Here is a 20,761-nt window from a genome sequence, read left to right as displayed (position 1 = left end):
TGTGTGCCTAATATAGGTTCTGCAGCGGTCTTCTTCAATGGTCTCAATTATGTCTCATTTCTTTCCCTTCGTTTCAAAACTTATATTAAGATTAGAGTATAGAATAGAAGTATTGTAAGAAAATCAAAATAAGCAATTCTCATTGTTGGCTAAATCTCAAACATTAGCTAGTTTGACTTTCCAAAATTACTAACATATTTATTCTCCCATGTAGATCACCTTAACACTGACACTAGGTATCTAGCTTAAAATGTGTACTCTAATCTCAGGTCAGGAACTAACTAGTGGCACGCAGGTGACTTAAGCCCAACAAAGGGGCCCTTGTGTGCAGGCTCTCACTGAAGGACCTGGGCTGAACACAGCTTACTTCTTGCTGGTCTTCTGTTTTCATCCCAATCCTTCTAGCACCATTGCTGTCTCTTACAGATACTGGAACACTGGGACTAAGGGAAGGCGCATGTGTCTACTAAGTCTCATCCTGTTGCAAAGCCTTCAGATGTTCTGTTTACATTTTGGTTTTGTCTGTTTTAATTACTATATAGTGGGTGTTTTTTTAATTTTTTGGTCTTTTTTTAGCTTTGTTTTGTTTTATTATCATAATCACTTTCATTGCTTGATGATGATGATGATGATGATGATGATGATATTTTGCGTCAGATAAGGTCTCATTCTGAAACTCTGACTGGTCTAGAATTTACTACTTAACCCAACTTCTCAAACTCGCTCTGTTCCTCTTTCCTCAAATTACCCAGTGTTGGGATTATAAGCATGAGCCACCATGTCTAGCTTTAATATCTAGCTTGTTACTATCATGAAGCATGTGTTATCTTGCTTCTTTCAGTAAAATGTACTTCATTTGTGTAAAACAACCGCTGAAGAATCAAACCTATGCAGATTTTTCCCTGATCATCCAAAATTTGGTAGAGATAACACACAAAACTTACATCAATGTGATTTTTTTTCTAACAGTGCCAAAATATTTAGTATTATTGACTCTATTTTCTCAGGAGTAAGTTACTTAAAGTTCTTCTCTTTGTATAATCAAGTCATGAGGACTGATAGACACATTGATATATCATAGGTAAAATATGTGTGGGAAAGGTAAATGGCAGACAAAGCAGTCTGTGTTTTAGTAGTAAATATTACTGAAGTCCTGAGGATACAAATTCTATTTCCCAAATTTATAATTAAGATTCACTTTTTAGGGAAAACAAAAATCTGCATGAAAGAGACCACTATGAAAATGAGCTGATTAAAGTTGAGGACATTATTTTCAAAAGTCAGTAGCACTGTATGAAGAATGAAATGACATGAGTATATATAAATAATTCCATTTCAGTGAATGTTGTTCATTTCTATTTTCTCGGCCTTACAATCCTGAAATTCCAGGGAAATGACAGAAGTAAGAACACAAGTGGTTTATAGACTGCTGGATTTGTCCCTACAAAATGGAGGATGCAGATTTATATGAATGAAAAATAATTCTGTATCACTGGGATAGCTAAGGCAACTGGTAGCTTAATAACAAATTTTGTGATCTTTTAAAGGAGTTATATTACAAAGATATCATTTTAGGATTATTAAGTAAATAAGCACATCAAAGATAAATGCCTCCATTGGCAAGACAGGGAAGCTTAGGAAGGACTGGGGAAGAGCATAATCACAAAATAAGTTTGAACCAAAATAATATGCAGTACCAGTCAATAAAATGAAACCTGTAATAAGTAGGTAGAGCTCAAGAGAGAAAAGATCTGACAATACAAAACTGTTTGTCAGGAAGCTTACACCATGAGATGTTCAGAACTTTCTGATAAGTGCCTATCAGGAAAATATATCTGTATTCATCCCAACCAGGATCTTAATCCTGCAGGCCTTAGTTTGAGATCTATAGACCACATAGTAACTATAGTTAATGATAAGTACTAAGTGTTTAAAACACACTGAGAATCTAATTTCAAATGTGTAGACTTCCAAAACAAATAAGTGAGGTGATTATTCTAATTAAGTTTTTTGAAATCCTCCCCATCATGTAGCTACATCAAAATATCACATTGTTCACATAAATTTGTACAACATATTATTTGACAATTAAAAATGATAATAAAATAAGGACTTCAGTTTGCAAAGCAAAAATAAGAACATTCCTTGATTTCATACACATGGTCCAAGCCATCCTAATGTACACTGGAGAAAAATCTGGAGAGCCTTATCATCAAGTCAACATTTAAGCCATGTATTATGAGATTTGAGGATTGTTATTAAAAGAGAGAGACAGAGACACACAAAAGGAGACCCCAAACCTATAACGACAGCAATCCTACCATGGTAACAAACCATCCCTGGCCTGGCTTCTACAAGGGCTCCTTCCTAATGGAGTGAACCTCATTCAGACTACACTGAGAAAGAGCACAAAATTTGACTCACATAACCTGGATGTCATGTGTTTCACTAACAACAGGAAGTACTGGGATTGAAGGCCTGTACCACCACACCCTGTTTTCAGCTTTTCTTTCATTCCTTTTCACAAAATGGAAATTTAGCTGTGTTCAACCTTGCCCTGAGTTCCCCGCTCTTTTAATTCCATTTCCTAATTTGTTTATCTCCTTGAATACAGGACTTAGCTCTATTCCTTTTCCTGGTGCTCCTTTTCTCCTCAAATTGTACATTTTGTGTTTTACCTTGATCAGCTTGCTCATTTTCATTATAGATCTTCATTAGAGTTAACACTAATAACCACATGACAGAATCTATACTAAGCTGTTTTGAGATTTCCTCTGCAAACAGAATTAATCCAAATTAAGGGTCTGCCTCAGACTCTTTGGAGAAGGGTAAAAAGCAGCCACATTCTTCACCAAAATATCACAACAACCTCTAGGCAACATACTAAAATTCTCCTCTGAAACCTCTTAAGCCAGGGCCTACAGTTCAGGTCAGCCTCAGCACTACTGTCTTCCATGTTCCCACTAGTATGGCCAATTAAACAGTGCTTAAAGCATTCCACTGCTTTCATAATCCAAAGTACCAAATGCCAAATTACTCAAAATAAAAGCATGGTCAGGTTTATCCCATCAATACCCAAGTCCCTGGTCTTAACTTCTTACATAGTTAGGGTTTCTATTGCTGTGAAAAGACACCCTGACTATATCAACTCTTATAAAGCAAAAGCATTTAATTGGGGTGGCTTATATTTTCAGAGGTTTAGCTCTTTATCACCATGGTATGACATGGTGGTCTGCAGACAGACATGGTGCTGGAGAAGTTACAGAGAGTCTTATATTTTGACTCTGTTCCTAAAGAGAACCCTGACCAATACAGGTCTCATTATTACATTTTCATTCATAGAATGCATTTTGATCATATTCAGCCCCCTATTACCCTCTCTTGACCCTCCTCACTTCTCTTGCTCTCTTCTCTTCTCAGATAGTCCCCCTCCTATTTTGAAGTAATTTTTGTTTATATTTGTGTTTGTTTGGTGATCAAAGAATTCAATTAGTGATGCTTATATGCACATGGATGAGGGCTTAGTTACGGAATCATGGGCACCATTGAGGAAAAATGACTCCTATTCCTCAGCAATCATTAACTGCCAACAGCTCCTCATCAGGAAGTAGAGATGTTTGATTCCCTCTCTGCTAGCAACAGTAAACTGATTATAACCCCCTGGTAGTGTTTAAATGTTTTTAAATAAATGTTAATAAAATGGCAGTCTTGCACTTCACCTAATCAAAAATAAATAAAAAAACAAAGGATACAATTGTATCATCTTTGCATATAACTTTACTGTTACTGGTGACCACAACTCCTATAGATCTTGTTGTTCTTGTTTTTTATATGTGTATGATGCTTATGTTTGTATGGATGTGGATAAATATGTATTTGCATGTAAAAGTGTGTGACCTTGCATGTGCAAGATAAGGTTGGAGATGGGGAGTCTTCCTCTACCACTCTCCACTTTATATGCTGAGGCAGAGTCCCTCACTTAACCACTAGCCATCTTTCACCAGGGATCCCCTATCTTCACCACTCATGTACTGAAATTACTGGCCCACCACCAGCTCATTTGGTATCTGTATGGGTGCTGGGGATCCAACCTCCAGTCTTCACCCACGTACAGCAAGTAGGTTACTGGCTCCTCCCCAGACTGGTTTTTGCTTTTGTATTTTTGCTTTTATCTTGAAATGTCTGGTCTATTTTTTTATTTTTTGAGGCAAAGTTTTAGTGGGGTCTATGGTGTTGAGTTTGTTTTTTGTCTGTTTTTTCTATTTAGCTGTTTCTTCTCTCTCTTTGGTTAGCTTCTTGTTCTCTGATCACCCTGCGTGGAGTCCTGTTTAATGACTACTCTCATTTTTCCTTTACCCTCTCTCCCAAGGTAATGTAGTCCAGAGTTTCAAATGTAATCCAGAGTTTCCCATGATTCTTAATTCTGAAGACTTAGTCCAGTCTATTGTCAGAGTTTAACAGTCATAAACCTGGTAATCAGAATCTTGACGTTTCTAAACATGACCTTTTGTATCACCAAACACTTCTGTTTGCCCTGCACATGTGCATACACATGTCCTTCATCCCACCTCTCATCCTATGGCCCCTTATTTTGTAACAGCACAGCTCATTCTTCTGTATTTGATGTGTAGGTCAGTCCTCAGCCTTGGCTAATGCAAGGTGATTTCCAGACCAGACACAAAGTCTCATTATCAGTCATAAGTTAATTTTCCTAACCTTTTTAAAGTTTCATAGGATGAACCAGAATATTGAAATAAAGACAACAAAAATTAAGCATTACATTGCAGGACTAGAGAGATGGCTCAGCAGTTAAGAGCACTAACTAGCTGGGCAGTGGTGGCGCGCGCCTTTAATCCCAGCACTCGGGAGGCAGAGGCAGGCGGATCTCTGTGAGTTCCAGGCCAGTCTGGGCTACCAAGTGAGTTCCAGGAAAGGCGCAAAGCTACACAGAGAAACCCTGTCTTGAAAAACAAAAACAACAAAAAAAAAAGAGCACTAACTATTCTTCCAGAGGACAAGGGTTCAATTCCCAACACCCTCGTGGCAGCTCAAAACCTCCTGTAACTCCAATTTTGGGAAACTGGATGCCCTCTTCTGACCCCAGCAGGCATTGTATGTTTGAGGTGCACAGATATACATGCAGAGCACCAACACACCTAAAATAAAATAATCCTTAAGAAGGAATTATACTGTACAGAATAAAGAGAGGTATTTAAATTAAACCATGTAAAACAAAATTATCATTATATCTACATTATAAATTAAATGTGTTTCCATGCTGACTGTCCAGTATTTCTGGACAGATAAGCAAGATATTTCACAGGACTTAATTCAAAACTCACCACAGATATGTCAGCACCATTCATGCACCAACGTATTTATTTGAGTATTCAAATATCACAAGTGCTCTGCTTCCCATGGCTGGAAGGTGGAATAGAAAGTCTTGCAACTTTGCTTTCACTGTGAGCAAAGAAATGCTAATTTTCTTTAACTGGGGAGATTGCTCTCTAAAACAAAACATACGACCCATCTATATGTTAATAGCTGCTTGTTTAGGCAAATCTCTTAGGGTTTCTGTGACTATAAACATGTCATCTTACTTTTGACTTTTAATGGGCTGATTACCAGCTCTGACAATAAATATAGCTCTCACTGTAAAAGAATACAAAATATAATGAGCTCTCCAAGTAATGACATGCCAAGTTTTATTGAACATGCCTTAGAGTCTGATGTCTGTGATGCTGAAAGGTGACTAATGCTTTGTGGGAGCCATGCCTGCCTGCCGTAGTGTAGTGTGTTCAACACTTTCCTGAAGCAGCTCAGAGAACATGTTTCTGAAATGCCATGTGGAGGTGATGGCAGAATTTAAAACACACAATTAAGGTTCATTTAAATACAGTGACTAAAGCTGATTTAGCATACTATGATTGGTGTTCTTTTTAGCTGTAGACCCTACACACCCAGTAGTAGAATACTTGCTATTATACAAACACACCACACAGAAAGTATCCTTTTGTAAGATGTACTTAAAAGTTCTTTGGTGACTTGAGAGATGAGTGGAATGGTAACAAAACACCTTTCCTAGGAAGAATCACTTTACAAGGTTTCCTGTGCTCTGTTTTTTATTCTTTACATCTTCTGTTTAATCTGGTCTGGTAACGTCAGAGATTAAATGTGAATTTCAGGGCAAGCACGTAAGTTTGCATGGAGAAAAGGCAATAATGGAAACTAGCCAAAAGGGCAGAGAGAGCAAGGTAGAAGACAGATTTCACAAATCAAAGTTCATCAACATTAGTCACCTAAATATGGCAAGTTCTCTCCAGTTAGATTTCCTATTCTGATTCTTTTTCACTCAAGAGGGAATAAAGTTCATATGAAATGGAATTAGATTACTCAAAATCTTCCATTTCTTTTATTTTTAGGAGGAGCTTTTGGGCTATCAATGTGGTGGTTTGCAGCTGATTCATTGTTACTATATGAATTCCCTGCATCAAGTCTGAACAGCAAATGGCATCCCCTCTTTATATTGGAACTTGTTAAGGTTTCATAATCCCCATCTTCCAAGAGTTGGTTGGAGTAGAGTAAAACATGAAAGGGAGAATGGAGAGCTGTTTTCAGTGGGAAATGCACCAGGCCTAGGAAGCTGGTGTCCTTTCACATGGTTTCACATGGCATGCTGGAGTAGGCTGACATGAGCTCAGAGAGTTTATTTCTTAAGTTCTCAAGATTTCTGTGAGTCAGTTATCAAACATAACCATTATTGTATATTGAATTATACAAATTTAAATAAACCATAATCAAAACACAAGTACTAATATATCTAAAGTGCATTACTTTATAATTATTTTTGCCATATTCTTCTTTATCTGTGCTTTTGAAGTTGTTTATGCCTCTTATTCAGTCTGGATAGTAGGAATGCTATATAAAAGTTTACTTGTAACTGACTGAAGTGGGAGTAATTATAGCAAATACATTGAAAAATGTTACAAACTGGGATACGACTTATTGTACACTGAGCAATGGTCTTAATCAATTTGTGAGTAAATGTATTTCAATAATGCATACTAAAATTACAAGTATGTCATGTCTGAAACCACTAAATTGTCAAATGAAATTCATAAATAATCTTTCAATGTCTGAAAATTATTATACAGTTCAGAAAAAAATCTGGTCATGGCATTGATGAAATTCCAATATTGTTTCAGTGTCTTCTTTCTCCCTAAAGCAAATAAAAATATTAACCAGTATTCATATCAAAACTATGAAGTCAAGAGTTTGTCAAACTCAACCAAAAAAAAATATCTGCCAGATGTAATTTCCACTATAAACCCTTTATATAAACAATGCTATCATGTATGGTACAATAACGTAATAGAAAAAGTGTGTTGGCTTTATTTTTTATTTATTTATTTATTTTGTCAATTTGACACAAACTGGAATCATTTGGGATGCGAAAACCTCAGATGAAAAAAGAACTCCACCAGATTAGCCTGTGGACAAGCCTATGGTACATTTTTCTTAATTGATGATTGATGTGGGAGAGTCCAGCTCACTGTGGGTGGTAGCATCTCTGGGCTGGTGGTTCTGGGTGTGTATAAGAAAGCAGCTGAGAAAACCTTGGGAAGAAACCCAAGAAGCTTCATTCCTAATGGCTCCTGAGTCAGTTTCTGCTCCCAGGTTCCTGCCTGGAGTTCCCACCCTGATGCTGGTGATGGATTGTGACTGTACACTTTTGGTCATAGTGTCTTATTATAGCAATAGAAACTCTTGCTGAGACAACACATAAGCTTTCTTTTGTATGGGATCTAGTTCTTACATGCTTATAGTCACCCCTCCACCTTTACCATAGTACAACTTACTTGGGGGGAGTTTAATTTTATGAGTTCCTCATAGTCAAATTAGTGAAATGAGTATCTCCCAGAGAATAACTTCAGGAGTCAAAAGAAATGTTTACATAAAAATGCTATATAGACTGAGAATGTAGGGCAATGTCATAATTCAACAACTATGTTTCTGCTCCTAAGTGCTAAACACTTGTAGTGTTTACAAAGAATAACTTTTGATCCTAACTTCATATTGCTTAGAATGATTGGACAATCACGAGATGTTTATGTAAATAGATAAGAATCGAGGGTTGACCAAATTTATTTGGTTTTCTAAAATGCCAAGTACATTTCTAAAAATCATTGTATAAGTTGCCCATTGGCTTTTTTTCCCTAAGAGGGGGAAGAACACTCACATGAAGCTTTATGTATCTCAAGAAAACACAATAAACACATTTGGTGTGTGTTTCTCATGGTGCAGAATAGGTTGTCCCACAGGCTTATGAATGTGTCTGTTTTACGTGGATTAAAGAACAATGAACACACAGAAAATGAATCTTTGGGGGAAACTGGCAAAATTGGAAAAGCGGAAACGTTTAAAAATCTCGAGGGAACAAGGACTAACTCATTATTACATCTCCTGGTTAACGGGTTAATGAGCCCTGCAAGAGCTACAGTAGGTCGGTAAAGTTCGCGGAAAGCTGCTCCCTGGCTTGACTAAATACCCTAGTTACACTTTGAGGATTGTGACAAAACAAATTCAATGCCTCACAGAGGGCCAGTGTGGTGGCGCACCTACTGGGTCTGGTCCCTGCCCTGGGGGCGGGGGGGGGGGGCGTCTATTAATCTCACTCTCAAAAGTCTGGCACAATAGGTTGCAGTCTTGACTTCTGGTGACCACAAAACAGACCACAGTGTCAGCCCTGATAACAAAAGGATCGTGAGTATTTGCCTAGAACCAGAAAGGTCTTTTTTCTTTCCACCCTGGTTTCCAACTTCCGATTCCACTCACTCCCTGGGCAAAGCGCCAAGCCAAAGAGAAGCCCTGTCCACTCCCCCAAGACAGCAGTCAGCCAGTCGCAGCCTGAACATGCAACATTTCAAGACAATCAAAAGCAGAGATGAAATGGCAGAGGCTTGAACTTGTGGTTCCCAAGCACAGCCGCATCTTCCTGGAGTCCTCCACTCCTTAACCATCACCTTCCAGCTGCTTAAAGTAAAAACCACCAGAAAGCTGAGGTTGCTGCTGTCTCAGAAGCTGACTGTCCCCAAGCACTTTCTAAAACTAAACAACATTCTGTCTCTTGCAAACCGTCCCGATAAGAGCGGGCCCTGAGTCCCAGTATAACTTCAGCAGGATTGCAGAGGGTGCACAGGCCAGGAGTCCGACAGAGGGGCGGGGAACTCACTCTCCCGGAGCGCCACCCCAGCTGCCCTCGGACCGCGTGGCGGCGACGCAGCGCACCGGACCAGAAGTAAGACCGCGCCCTCCTGCGGGCAAGAGCTACCGAGCTGGAGACACAGACATCCTGAATGGGACAGCGAGGGTGGGGATCCCTCCAGTGCGTCCTGCGCGCTCACGGGTCCTTAGCCCTGAGCTGCAGATTCAAGGAGGGACCTCCACAAGCCGGTCCGGGAGGAGGGACTGATCCCAGAACCGGGACTCAACCAGGCACTTACCAGCTGCAGCGCGCAGAGACAGATGAGCGAGCAGCGCCCGGTGCAGCAGCCCATGGTGTGGCCGGCGTCCCAGCAGCGCGGCTCCAGAGAGGTCTGCGAGCTCAGTCAACGTTGTCTGTGACTCCAGAGCAGCCCGCGTTGCGCTTCCTGACTGGGCGCAGGCTCTGGGCCCCGCGGCTAGCTTTCGGCTTGCAGCAGTCGGGCTAGGGCTCGCCGCCGCCTTTGTTAATCTGCACGCAGGGCAGGCGGAGGTCAGTGCGGCGCTCCGAGCTGCTCGACTGCCGGGGGTCCCTGCCTCCTAGCGCGCGCGGATCTGCTTCTTGGGGAGGGGGAGCCGGGCGGGAGGGCGGGGGACCGAAGAGGCTACAGCTGGTGAGTGGGTGAATGCCTTTTAGGGGAGGGGAGTGTGCTGGAGGTGGGCGTCTGGAAAGTGCGGTGGGCTGTCTGAGTAGGCGTGTGAGCTTGTGTGCTTGCGACTCTCTCTCTCTCTCTCTCTCTCTCTCTCTCTCTCTCTCTCTCTCTCTCTCTCTCTCTCTCTCTCTCTCTCTCTCTCTCTCTCTCTGTGTGTGTGTGTGTGTGTGTGTGTGTGTGTGTGTGTAAGAGAACGCCACTGGGGAGGATCGCCTTGGCTTGTTAGGAGTCTGAGGAGAGAGAAAGAGACTGTGAGAGAATGAGAATGAATATGAATGAGTAAGAATCTGGGAAGCCCCCAGGGATTTGTGTCCCTGGTGCCCGGAGCAATTGCTGGAGTCGCAGGCCTTGTGTTTTCCCTCTGGATGTGAAGAGTGGGGTAGTAGGGTGGAGGCGTCTGCAAAACTGGGAGCTAGGTTTAGCCAAACGACTTCCAGGAGGTACTGGTTCAGTTTGGTGTATGCAGAAGAAGTGTCCAGAGACTTGAAGCTCAGAGTGAAAGCGCTCTACCCAACGCAAGGGCAAGGTCGGGGCAGTGGATGCAGACGCGGAAGGCAGGCAGGAGCGCTGATCATGACGCTAAGAGGCAGCTCAATAAGGGTCCTAGCACGCAGCTCAGGGTTTGGGTCGTGGTCACTCCCCCACCCCACCCCTGCTCAGGGCGCCCCTGCTGGAATCTTATAGGAAAAGTTGGCTAGAGTCGCAACAGAGAATAATGTTCTCCCAGGAGCTCAGAGACCAGAGACACTGTGAAAATTGGCTTAAGGCTCTGATTCAAAGTGCCCTGGGAATCTTCACTGAGACATTCATTGACAAGGGGAAGGGAGGGCAATGCATGATCTTTAAATAATAATGAGACATTTTTAGAATAAACGCAAATATGATGTTGTACAGAGAAAAATAAATTGAGAGGAGTCTGAGAGTAAAGCCTAATCCTAGTTAGTTAAGACACCAGACAAACTCTATGAATTCTCAAGAAACTGTCTCCCCTGCCCAACAGAATAGAGCCTGGGAGTTCTGCAGAGACTCAAATTTCCACAGGGCTCAGCACAAGTAGCTAAAATCACTCCACAAGAACCAGGAATAAAACCCTGACCAATTTCTTCCAAAGAGGTGGACTTCAGAACAAGGCTCGAAACACTATTTTTACCCCACTGCTGCCCTCCTGGTTTGTAGATTAAGAAAAGGAGAGGGCTAGGTGGTATCTCATGCCTTCTGTCTCAGCACTCTGGAGGCATAAGTCAGCTGGTATCTTTGAGTTGAAAGCCAGCCAGGTGGGGAAGGAGAGGAGAGGTGAGAGGTCTTTGTGGTACCTTCGCTCTATCCTTGGAGACTGTTCAACCCATTCAGGCTTCAGGCATTAAAGATATTTGGTTTTGTTTATCTTGTAGTTAAGGGTCCTGTTCTTTAAATTTTTTTCTACAGCATGTATTTTTTTCTAATATCATTACAAAGAAAAATCTACTCATGATATCTCTGGAATTATATAGTAAGGACACACAAGTTATCTCAAATTGCTGCCAAAGAAAAAGGCAAGAATGTTCATTGTTGAAAGTCCATTTCTCTTCATTCTTGTGAGAACGGGGAAGTGTAGTCAGAATTCTTTTTATTTATGTTTTAACCCAACTTTAAGACATCCGTGATCAAGGACTGTGAGGGAGTGCTGGTTTTATACACATAAGCTCATTCATGGCTATCACTAATGAGTGAAAGCAATAAAAAGACAGACAATGACAAACAAATAGTTAAGTATATGGGAAAAGACCTGTAGAAAGTCTCAGGCCGTTGACTACTCTAGTAGTTGAAGGAAAAGGCTGCAGAAGGGGGAACAGATAACTCTGCTAACGTCTTCCATAAACTATAGCTGCCACTTTATGTCCTGAGGTTGTGATGAATCATGTGACGGAACCAGTGGTCCTTCTCGCCAGCTCATACCACAGTGCATTTTACTTGTGATTTAATTCATTTATTTAGAAAGCACTGTAAAACAACTAACATGCACCCAATGCTTGCCAAGTGTCAGGCACTAGCCTCTGTGCATATTCATTCATTTGATTCTCACAACAGTCTCAATGAAGTAGAAGCATGGACAAGCTGTGGATGCAGGTAGAGAAAGTTCTCTCTCTGATGACCACAGGGAGGCACAGGGATGTAAAGGCAGTCAATCTGACTGGGAAGTTTCTGGACTTCCACTCACCTTGCTGTCACTAAAACCTAAGGCACAAAAGTACTTATCTATAGTGGGGGGGCACGTGGGGAAGCATGCGGGGGTCAGGGGTGCTCTCCTAAAAGAAGCTGTGGTGATTTGTACTGGGCCAGCCCTCAGAGGCAGTGTTACCAGGTGGGATGGTTTTAGAAGACCTGAAGCCTGCTTGTACTTCTGCCTCATCCCAAAAGACCAAGATTGGAAATTTGTCCTTGTATAATTCAAACAGTTGAAAATGCATTGATTTTTCATGCATTTTTTAAAAAAACAAGGCAACTTTAATAACAAGTCAAGGTTTATAAAGCTATAGTATTTACTGGTTGCATCCTTTATATCTTCTCTTTTAAATGATACTAGAAATCCTGAACTGATGACATAGTAGTTATTAAATATATTTGCGTAGGTACAGGGATTTTTGTTGCTGTTCATTTGTTTATTTCTCCTAATGTATCTTATTTATTTATTATTTATTTACTTATTCATTCATTCATTTATTTTGGCAAAGCTCCTTCTAGAAACTCTAATTCTTTCTCCCCTAGTCCCATGAGATTTGCAAATTAAAAGGCCTGCAAGGGGCAAGAAAGCACACCTTTAAAAGTCAGACTTGAAAGTGAAGGTTTCTGTGTTTCTAAGTTGAGTGGCTCTTATTCAAGGAGCTTAGGACCAAAGGTATTGCGGAATATTTTCATAAACCTAACAAGAGAGTTAAGGGATAGGACACAAGTCTATACAAGAAATTCTGTCATCCTTCGTCTACATCTAGTCTGAAGGAATTTGTAAATGGGCTTGAGCCTTGACTACAACATGAAGTCAGATGTGGAGTTTCGTACCTGTGACATCATTCTGACTCTCAAAATTTTCTGAATTTGGAGTGTTTCCTTTGAGAAACTGGTTTCCTGTTTGTCCTTAAATAAAGACTCAGTCTTAAAGTTTCCTTTCAACTCATTTATGGCCTTCCTATTTCTTTTGCAACACTTCTTGGGATCCTCAATACATAACTAATGCAAAATAATAATGCATAATGTGCTGTGTGTATTGAAGGCTTTTACAATTCTAAATCTATTGCTTATGAAAATCATTTTAATTATTGCCTTAGTCACTGTTCTGTGACAGTAAAAAGATACCATGACCAAAGCAACTCTTGCAAATTAAGCATTTAATTGGAGAACTGCTTGCAGTTTCAAAGGGCTAGTCCCTGATCATCTTGGCAGGGAGCATGGCAGTGCAAAGCAGATATGGCCCTGAAGCAGTAACGGAGGGCTTTATATCCTGACCCAGGCAGTGGGTAGAGAGAGGAGAGAGCCACTGGCCCTGGCCATGGTCTTTTGAAACCTCCAAGCTCACTCCCAGTGACACACCACCTCCAGCATGGCCACACATCTTAATCCTTCCCTAACAGCTTACCAATTGGGGAATAAGCATGCCAATGTATAAGCCTATGGGGAACATTTTCATTCAAACCACCACAGCTATCATTTTCTTTTCCTTGTATTTTAGTAGGCACATAAAATTCTAAAGAATTACACAAGTACACAAAATATACTATTTGTCTTATTTTTAAAAAGTTAAGATAAACTTACAATTCAAAATGAATACTATTTTACTTTTTTCCTGTGTGTTTAAATGTTTGTTTTTCTCTATTTGGCATAGGGGGTAGAAAACAGGGTCTTTCTTAAGCTCAGTCCATACAACATACTCTGTTGATGATCTGAATCACTCATTGTCCCATTGTGCATTTTTATTCAGGTATTTGAGAAGAGTTTCAAGCAGCCATTAAAAGTAGCAAGAAATACATAATGTCCAATAAATTAGTAACAAGAGAATGAGCAATCATTTCTTTAGTCTGTACTGTGATATTATAACTAATGACTCCTGAGAGAGGAAGAATTAGCCTCATCCAGAGATGAATCCCTAAGTGGTTATCCAATACAAAATGGTCAGCCCTGAAACCACACACACACACACACACACACACACACACACACACACCGGGGGGGGGGTGTTCAGCAGGTTGTATTTATTTTGTTGTACCTACTATACACACACGTACATGTGCAGATACATAGGCTGACATTTACGTATTTAACAATAATAAAAAGAGGCTATCAATTTGAGAATGGGGTTCCATGGAGGAAGCTGGAGGGAATGGACTTGGGAGGGGCTGGAGAGAGGAAAGTGAAGGGGAAAGTGATGTAATTATGTTTTATTTAAAAATGTAGAAAAATTTAACCCAAGGTAATCCACAGATCACAGAAGTGAAAAGGAAACCTCTTTATGAAGTTTTTTTTTTTTAATCTTATGTAGCATTTTGCAACCATAAAGCTCATTTGGATATTTCAAAATGTGCTTCTGGAAATGGGAGGTGGCATTTGAAGCTAAACTGTATCTACCAGCTCGCTTTGCATTTAGAGTCCACATGTGCCCTCAGTGATGCTGTAGGTTCATCTGAAAGAAGTCTAACACCATGAGAGAGCACACTCCCACTGTGTGTGTTTTCAGCCGTGTATTTTCTGTAATGTGCCTACATTAAGAGGAGATGAGGAATTGGTGGATTTTTGAGAGGAAAAGAGAGAAACACAGCTAAGTTTTTTTTCTTACTCAATATAAAGATGGATTTATCAAAATAAAATAAAAGCATAACTATACACAAATCCACCTTCTGGTTAAAAACAACACAGACACTTTAGGTACTCAGGTGTGGTCAGGCCTCTGCCACTGTAGCAGAGAACAAAACACACAAATTAATATCACCAAGCAACAAAGCCAGTCAAGGTAACTCTTTAAGGACTAGGGTCAGGTGGAGATGGGAACAGGAGGGATCAGATTAGGGGGTGGGGAAGGAAAGAGTTTTGGGAGAGATAACTGGAGAGGGAGAGGAAGGAGCTCACCTCAGCTGTGGTTAAGCTTGGGAGAGGATCAAACATATAAAAACACAGTTTGAAAATTATAGCTAGGGGGAAAGGACCTGTGATTCATGCAGACTATAAGTGATTGCTCTTGGCTGCCAGTCTCTGAAGCCCGAACCTCCTCTCAGTCTGGGTAGATTGGAGGCTTTGTGCCTAGATACATGGTTCTAGCATGCTATCATATGTTGTAGTCCAATGAGCCCCACAATCACTCCAGACCCCAGAGGTTTAGAACAAGTAACCAACACATCACTAGTAATCTCTCTCTCTCTCTCTCTCTCTCTCTCTCTCTCTCTCTCTCTCTCTCTCTCTCTCTCTCTCTCCCTCTCCCTCTCCCTCTCCCTCTCCCTCTCCCTCTCCCTCTCCCTCTCCCTCTCCCTCTCCCTCTCCCTCTCTCTACCTCCCTTCCTCCTTCCCTCCTTCCTCCCACCACCATCTCTTAGCTGTCAGTTATCAGCAAACACAGGTAAAACTTAAGGAAAGTAGTCTCACCAGATAAGATAAATACCCTGAATTTTAGTGGCTGAAGTTATGAAAATTTATATCTTAATTATAGAAGCATTCTTCATTGATAAGGACTTTCCATGTGACATCCCAGTGAATTATATCTGTGATCTGTATGAGCTGTAGCTCCACACTTCTCCTGATTAGCTGACGTGGGGATAAAGTAAGATAATGTTACATGTGAATTTTTAAAGACTGGATATGAAAGAAAATATCATTTCTTGCCACATTAAAGGGTTACAACCATCACGTGACCACAGGCAATTAGAAGGAGACTAGAAATTCTGACCCAGCCACAAATAAGAGGAAAGTGGGTTGATTTCAAGGACAGGTGGATCTATGAAAACATTTTTCCATCTAAACTCATTTTTTTCTATAGTCTTCTTTGGTGATGTGCCCCCCCCCACACACACACACTCACAGAGAAAGCATTTTTCCAATCATGGTCACTAAGTGCAGATGCTGTCTCCTCTGAAAGACTCCACATACAAAACACTGTTCGTCTTGTTCCATTTCCACCTTAACAATATTTACTTTGTTGAGTTAATGAACTATAACAACATTTTCTATATAGTTAGGGTGATGCATATTGGTGAATTGGAAGGTATTTTTTGAGCTCCTCAAAGAATATAATTCCTTACTCTTCTGCTTTGATAAATAGTGGCACCATGATGATAATCCTTCAAAAAGCAGAGCATTGACCACCCAAGCAGCACCTGGATTGCTACACTGAGCACCTGTCCCTAGTCGATCGTGTCTCCTCTCTTGCCCTAGGGGACACAACGTACCTCTCTTCCATTCTGACCTTAGGTTTGCTTGTGTGGTTCAGTTTGGCTCCACAACTCTGGGCAGATAGCTGTTCCAGGCTTGTATTTGTTGTATTATTTCCTTTTCTCATCACTGCTGGGACCAAATGCCTAACAGAAGAAGCTATGGGGAGGGCAAATTTGCTTGGGCTTACAGTTGAGAGGGTACAGCCCATCATGAAGAGGAAGACATATCTGGGCAGGGCTAGTCATGCTGTTATGATTTTGCAGCAGCTACTTTATAAATTGATATCAGGAAGCAGAAAGATTGGGCCAGAAGCACAGCTAGGCTATGCCTTAAAGATCCATGCCCGGTAAGCCATCTCTATAAGACTTACCTTCTAGTCCACACATTCAAAGATGTCCCAGTGCAGCCCAATCATCTATAGAACAACTGTTGAAACACAGGAGCCTAGGAGATAATTCACATTCAAATCGTAACAAGGGTAGAGCATGCTCCTTCACCTTGCTAATGTTTCTTTTATCTGACATGAAGAGTATTGTGCCTAAATTATTGCTGTTCTTTCTGTGTTCTAGAAACAGACACGGGTGTGGGGGGCAGACTTAAAGCCAAGCCCACTGATCTAGTTTCCTCTTTCTTTCTGTGACAGAACACCATGACCAAAAGCAACTTAAGGAAGGAAAGGATTGTTCTGTGTTGAGGTCACAATCCATCACTGAAGCAAGTCAGGGTAGGAACTCAAACAGGAACTTTAAGCAAAAATCGTGGTGAATTTGTTCACTCACCCAGACTCATGTTCAGCTAGTTTTATTATATAGCTCAAGGTCATCTGCTCAGGAAGCAGTACTGCCTACAGTGGGTTAGGCCCTCCTACCATCAATTAAAAATCAAGACATGCCCACAGGCCAATCTAATCTGGACAATCCCTCAAGTGAGACTTCCTTCTCAGGGGACTCTAGCCTAGCAAACTGACACTTAAAGCTAACTAGGGCATTCATGTCAGCCCACCTCTCTTACTCATCCAGGCTGCTATAACAAAAATGTTATATAGTGAAAGACATATAAATAAACAGAACAGAAATTTATCAGTGTTCTGGAGGTGGGAAAGGCAAAGATAAAAACACCAAAAGAGTCAGTGTTTACCGAATGCCCATTCTTCACTGATGGCACCTTCCAACTGTGTCCCACCACACTAGCAGTGTTCTAGCTAGTGGAGGAGTCTAGCAAGTTCTCCAGGGTCCTGTTTGTAAGGCAGCAACCCCAGTGGTGAGGCTTCCACCTCCATGGCCTTTCACTCTTACAGGCCTCCTTCTTTAGCACAATCACTTTGATAATAAGGATGTAATGTATGAGTTTGGAAAGGATGCATATGACAGCAACAGCATCACCCAGCTGAGGCACACTCAGTTTCCTATAAGAGAACTGTGTGTAAGCCCCTGAGCTGTTTATCACCTTTTCAGGATGCTTGTTCCTGAAGCGGGTCGAGGCATGAAAATTTGGATAAGGAATACTCCAATGTAAACAGATGCTCAGGCAGCTTCCTTTGGGAAATACTGGACACATGAGTCTCATCCTTGGCAAGAGAAAAGGGTAATAGTTAAACCCATGGGACATGCCATTCATAAACACTTTATTATTAGTCATTTCCCTACCCACACGGCAGATTGTGGGATCCTGGTGCTTGTCAAGTGGCAGACAAACATGGGCCCAGCCACAGCAGGGGTTTGGGAAGGAAGAGAAGCCCTGATTTAAGGAATGATGAAACCCTCCTGCCTCAGTTTGGGCAATACCACTGTATTCATCTATGCAGAATGTAGATTAGTGTATTTTTTTACCTTTCATTTTGAATTCATTGCTTCATTTTAAATTTTGTTTTTTATTATTTTATGTATATAGGTGTTTTGCCTGCACACATGTATCTACCATGTGTGTGCTGTATCAGCAGAGGCCAGAATGGGGCTTTGGATCCCCTGGAACTGCAGTTACAAACCATCATGAGCCACCCACCATGTGGGTGCTGAGAACTGAATCCAGGTCCTCTAGAAGAGCAGCCAGTGCTCTTAACCACTAAGCCATCTCTCCAACCCCAAATCATTATTCTATTACAGAATTAAAATGGTTCTTATAAGAAGAGTTAAATCCCCTAGTTATGAAATAATAAAAGAAAAGGATAAAATAGTTGGGTGAACTATTTATTAGTCCATAAAAATGAGCACAGTAGGTCAGTATGGAAGCATAATTATTGTTCTATGCTCCTATACTTTGAATTTGGCCCTATATTTCTGGTGTATATAATCCTAATTACTAGCCATTTCTAGTCTCAAAATGCTGAAGCAATGTTTGTTTAACAAAAACAAAACACAAATTTTATTATGAGACCAAAATTTGTATTAGGCACCTCAAGTGATTTTTCTCATCCCTTGTTTTCAATGCTGCTAATGTAAAACAAATAAACGCTCCAGTGACATATGTGTTCTGGGTCTGAACAACACTTGAAGACTGTGGTAGATAATAAAAGACCTGACTCATGACTGCTCCTATGTGTGATGGTATAATGAGCGGCAAAAAATTAGAACTGTGCTATTACCTTTTTGGAGTAGGGTAGGTATGGAGGAAACAAATGTGTTTAAATTTGTCCTTAGAAGAAAAGAAGGAGGTGATAACTGTAAGAACATCAAGAAACTTGTTATATCCATCCAGGATGGGAGACTAAAGTCCTTTGATTTGTAAATAATTTACTATAATCTTAATTTTAAAGACAGGACTAGAGTCAAAAGGACAGCCAGGTTACATTGGAGGACACCAGGATTCCTTTAGAGTTCCTCACAGGCTGTATTGGCTCATATTATGAATCTGCCCTACTTTGAGAACAGTTTATAGAGAGAGGGCTCAATAAATATTTGTTGAATCAACGCCCTTGTTTATGGACAGTGATGAGGAGAGAACTCTAATGAGCAAAAATGTGAGAATTGTTGAAGTTTTTAGTCAAGAGCTATGTACAAACCTTTGCCACCAGGCACGTTTGCTCTACCTGAGGACTGTCTCATTCCAAGGTGTCTTGGAATGCCCCACAGGAACGCTGTGGTGATTAACTCCCATCATCTGGTCCCATAGCTGATAGGGGGTGTCTGAGAACATTTCTGCCCATTGTTAGGTTTTGCATGGACATTATGGAAATTTCTCTTGAGAGTAGTAAACTTTGTGGATCTTAAAGCATAATATTTTCATTGAACCTAGACACATCTTCCTATATATTTAAACTCATCTCTAGATTACTTAGAATATAAAGTAAATATTATATGAATAGTTGTTAGACTATATTATTTAGAGATGCCAAGCAAAACAGCAGCACATGACCAGTGCTAGCACATTTTTCTCTAATAGTTTTGGTCCCAAACTAAGTGACTCTGTGGATATGGAACCCACAGAGGGCCAGTTATACATTCTTTAAAGGACAGACATATACATGTTCTAATTTTCAACTTATCTGCTTATATCTGACTCTAAGAAAAAAAAATTCTTTCATTGAGACTGAACTATTTTCTGTGAAATGTCTAACATACTAAGTATTTGTGAGAAAAGGAAAAGTAGGGAGAGCCTTACTAGTACTTGGAAAAAACAATAAAGAAGAAAGCAGAGGCTTCCTTTCACAACCCAACATGGAAACCTACCTGTCATCTGGGTCAGGTTCACCTGTTCTCTATAAAATAGGAGTAGTTAATCCTGAGTTTCATTTTTTTCTTTAATTTTTTTTAAATGTTGGTCCTTTTTTTCTTTTATTGAAAATAGATTTTTTTCCACACAATGCATTCTGATTACTGTTTCCCTCTGAGACCTTCCCCACTTCTTCTCCCATCTGAATCCACCCTCTTTCTTTCTCTTTAGAAAAAAAAGAAGCATCTAAAGAATAATAATAAAACACAACCAAAGAAGATATAACAAAATCAAACAAATAGGAATAGGAAACAAACATAAGAAAAAGAGCAAAAAAAAAAAAAAGCTTTAGAAACAGGTAATATATGGAGAAAACACACTCATTCACAAACAGGAATCCCATCAAGCACAAAACCAAATTCCATAATATATATGTAAATGGACCTGTAAGAAAGTAAAAATATAAATAAATAAATAAAAACTAAATAAAATAAAAATAAACAATTTTTAAACAGATTAAAAATGAATAAATAAATGCACTGACTAAAGTATTACAAGATAAGAAAACCATCAAAGATGCCACAGAGTTCTTTTTGTATCGGCCATCTAGTGCTGAATGAGGGCAGAGGCCATTACCCTTAAGAGTAGTTTGTATTCCCATGAGACACCCTCAGAAGAGTCTAATTTTTCATTCAAGAGTAGTTATCAACTGCAGATTGCTTCTGGGTGAAGGATAGGGGCTCATGTCCACTTCTTCTGTCAGTGCTGGCACCCCATCTGGTGCATACTTCTGTGGGTCCCCTATGCAT

The 20,761-nt window shown here is 40.4% G+C and overlaps 1 protein-coding gene and 1 long non-coding RNA gene across 5 annotated transcripts in view; one reads left to right on the top strand and one right to left on the bottom strand.

Annotated features, from left to right (window-relative positions):
• The window catches only part of Nkain3 (sodium/potassium transporting ATPase interacting 3), a 649,463-nt gene extending 637,297 nt beyond the window's left edge, over positions 1–12,166 (bottom strand). The window contains exon 1 of one of the 3 annotated variants that reach the window (XM_052715048.1): positions 9,504–12,166. In XM_052715048.1, coding sequence (XP_052571008.1) covers positions 9,504–9,557 — 54 coding nt within the window. In that variant the 5' untranslated portion in view covers positions 9,558–12,166. The remainder of the gene's footprint in view (positions 1–9,503) is intronic. The other 2 variants (XM_052715049.1, XM_052715050.1) reach the window with 2 other exon arrangements.
• Positions 9,645–20,761, top strand: part of LOC128096003 (uncharacterized) — a 122,310-nt gene continuing 111,193 nt past the window's right edge. For both annotated transcript variants that reach the window (XR_008213500.1, XR_008213499.1), the window contains exon 1: positions 9,645–9,754. This is a non-coding gene — a long non-coding RNA (uncharacterized LOC128096003). The remainder of the gene's footprint in view (positions 9,755–20,761) is intronic.

This window comes from Peromyscus californicus, unplaced genomic scaffold (genome assembly GCF_007827085.1).
Source record: "Peromyscus californicus insignis strain IS unplaced genomic scaffold, ASM782708v3 Scaffold_5__1_contigs__length_169319896, whole genome shotgun sequence".
Taxonomy (NCBI): domain Eukaryota; kingdom Metazoa; phylum Chordata; class Mammalia; order Rodentia; family Cricetidae; genus Peromyscus; species Peromyscus californicus.
Note: the sequence above shows the minus strand (reverse complement) of the source record. Positions and strands in the feature narration are given on the sequence as shown.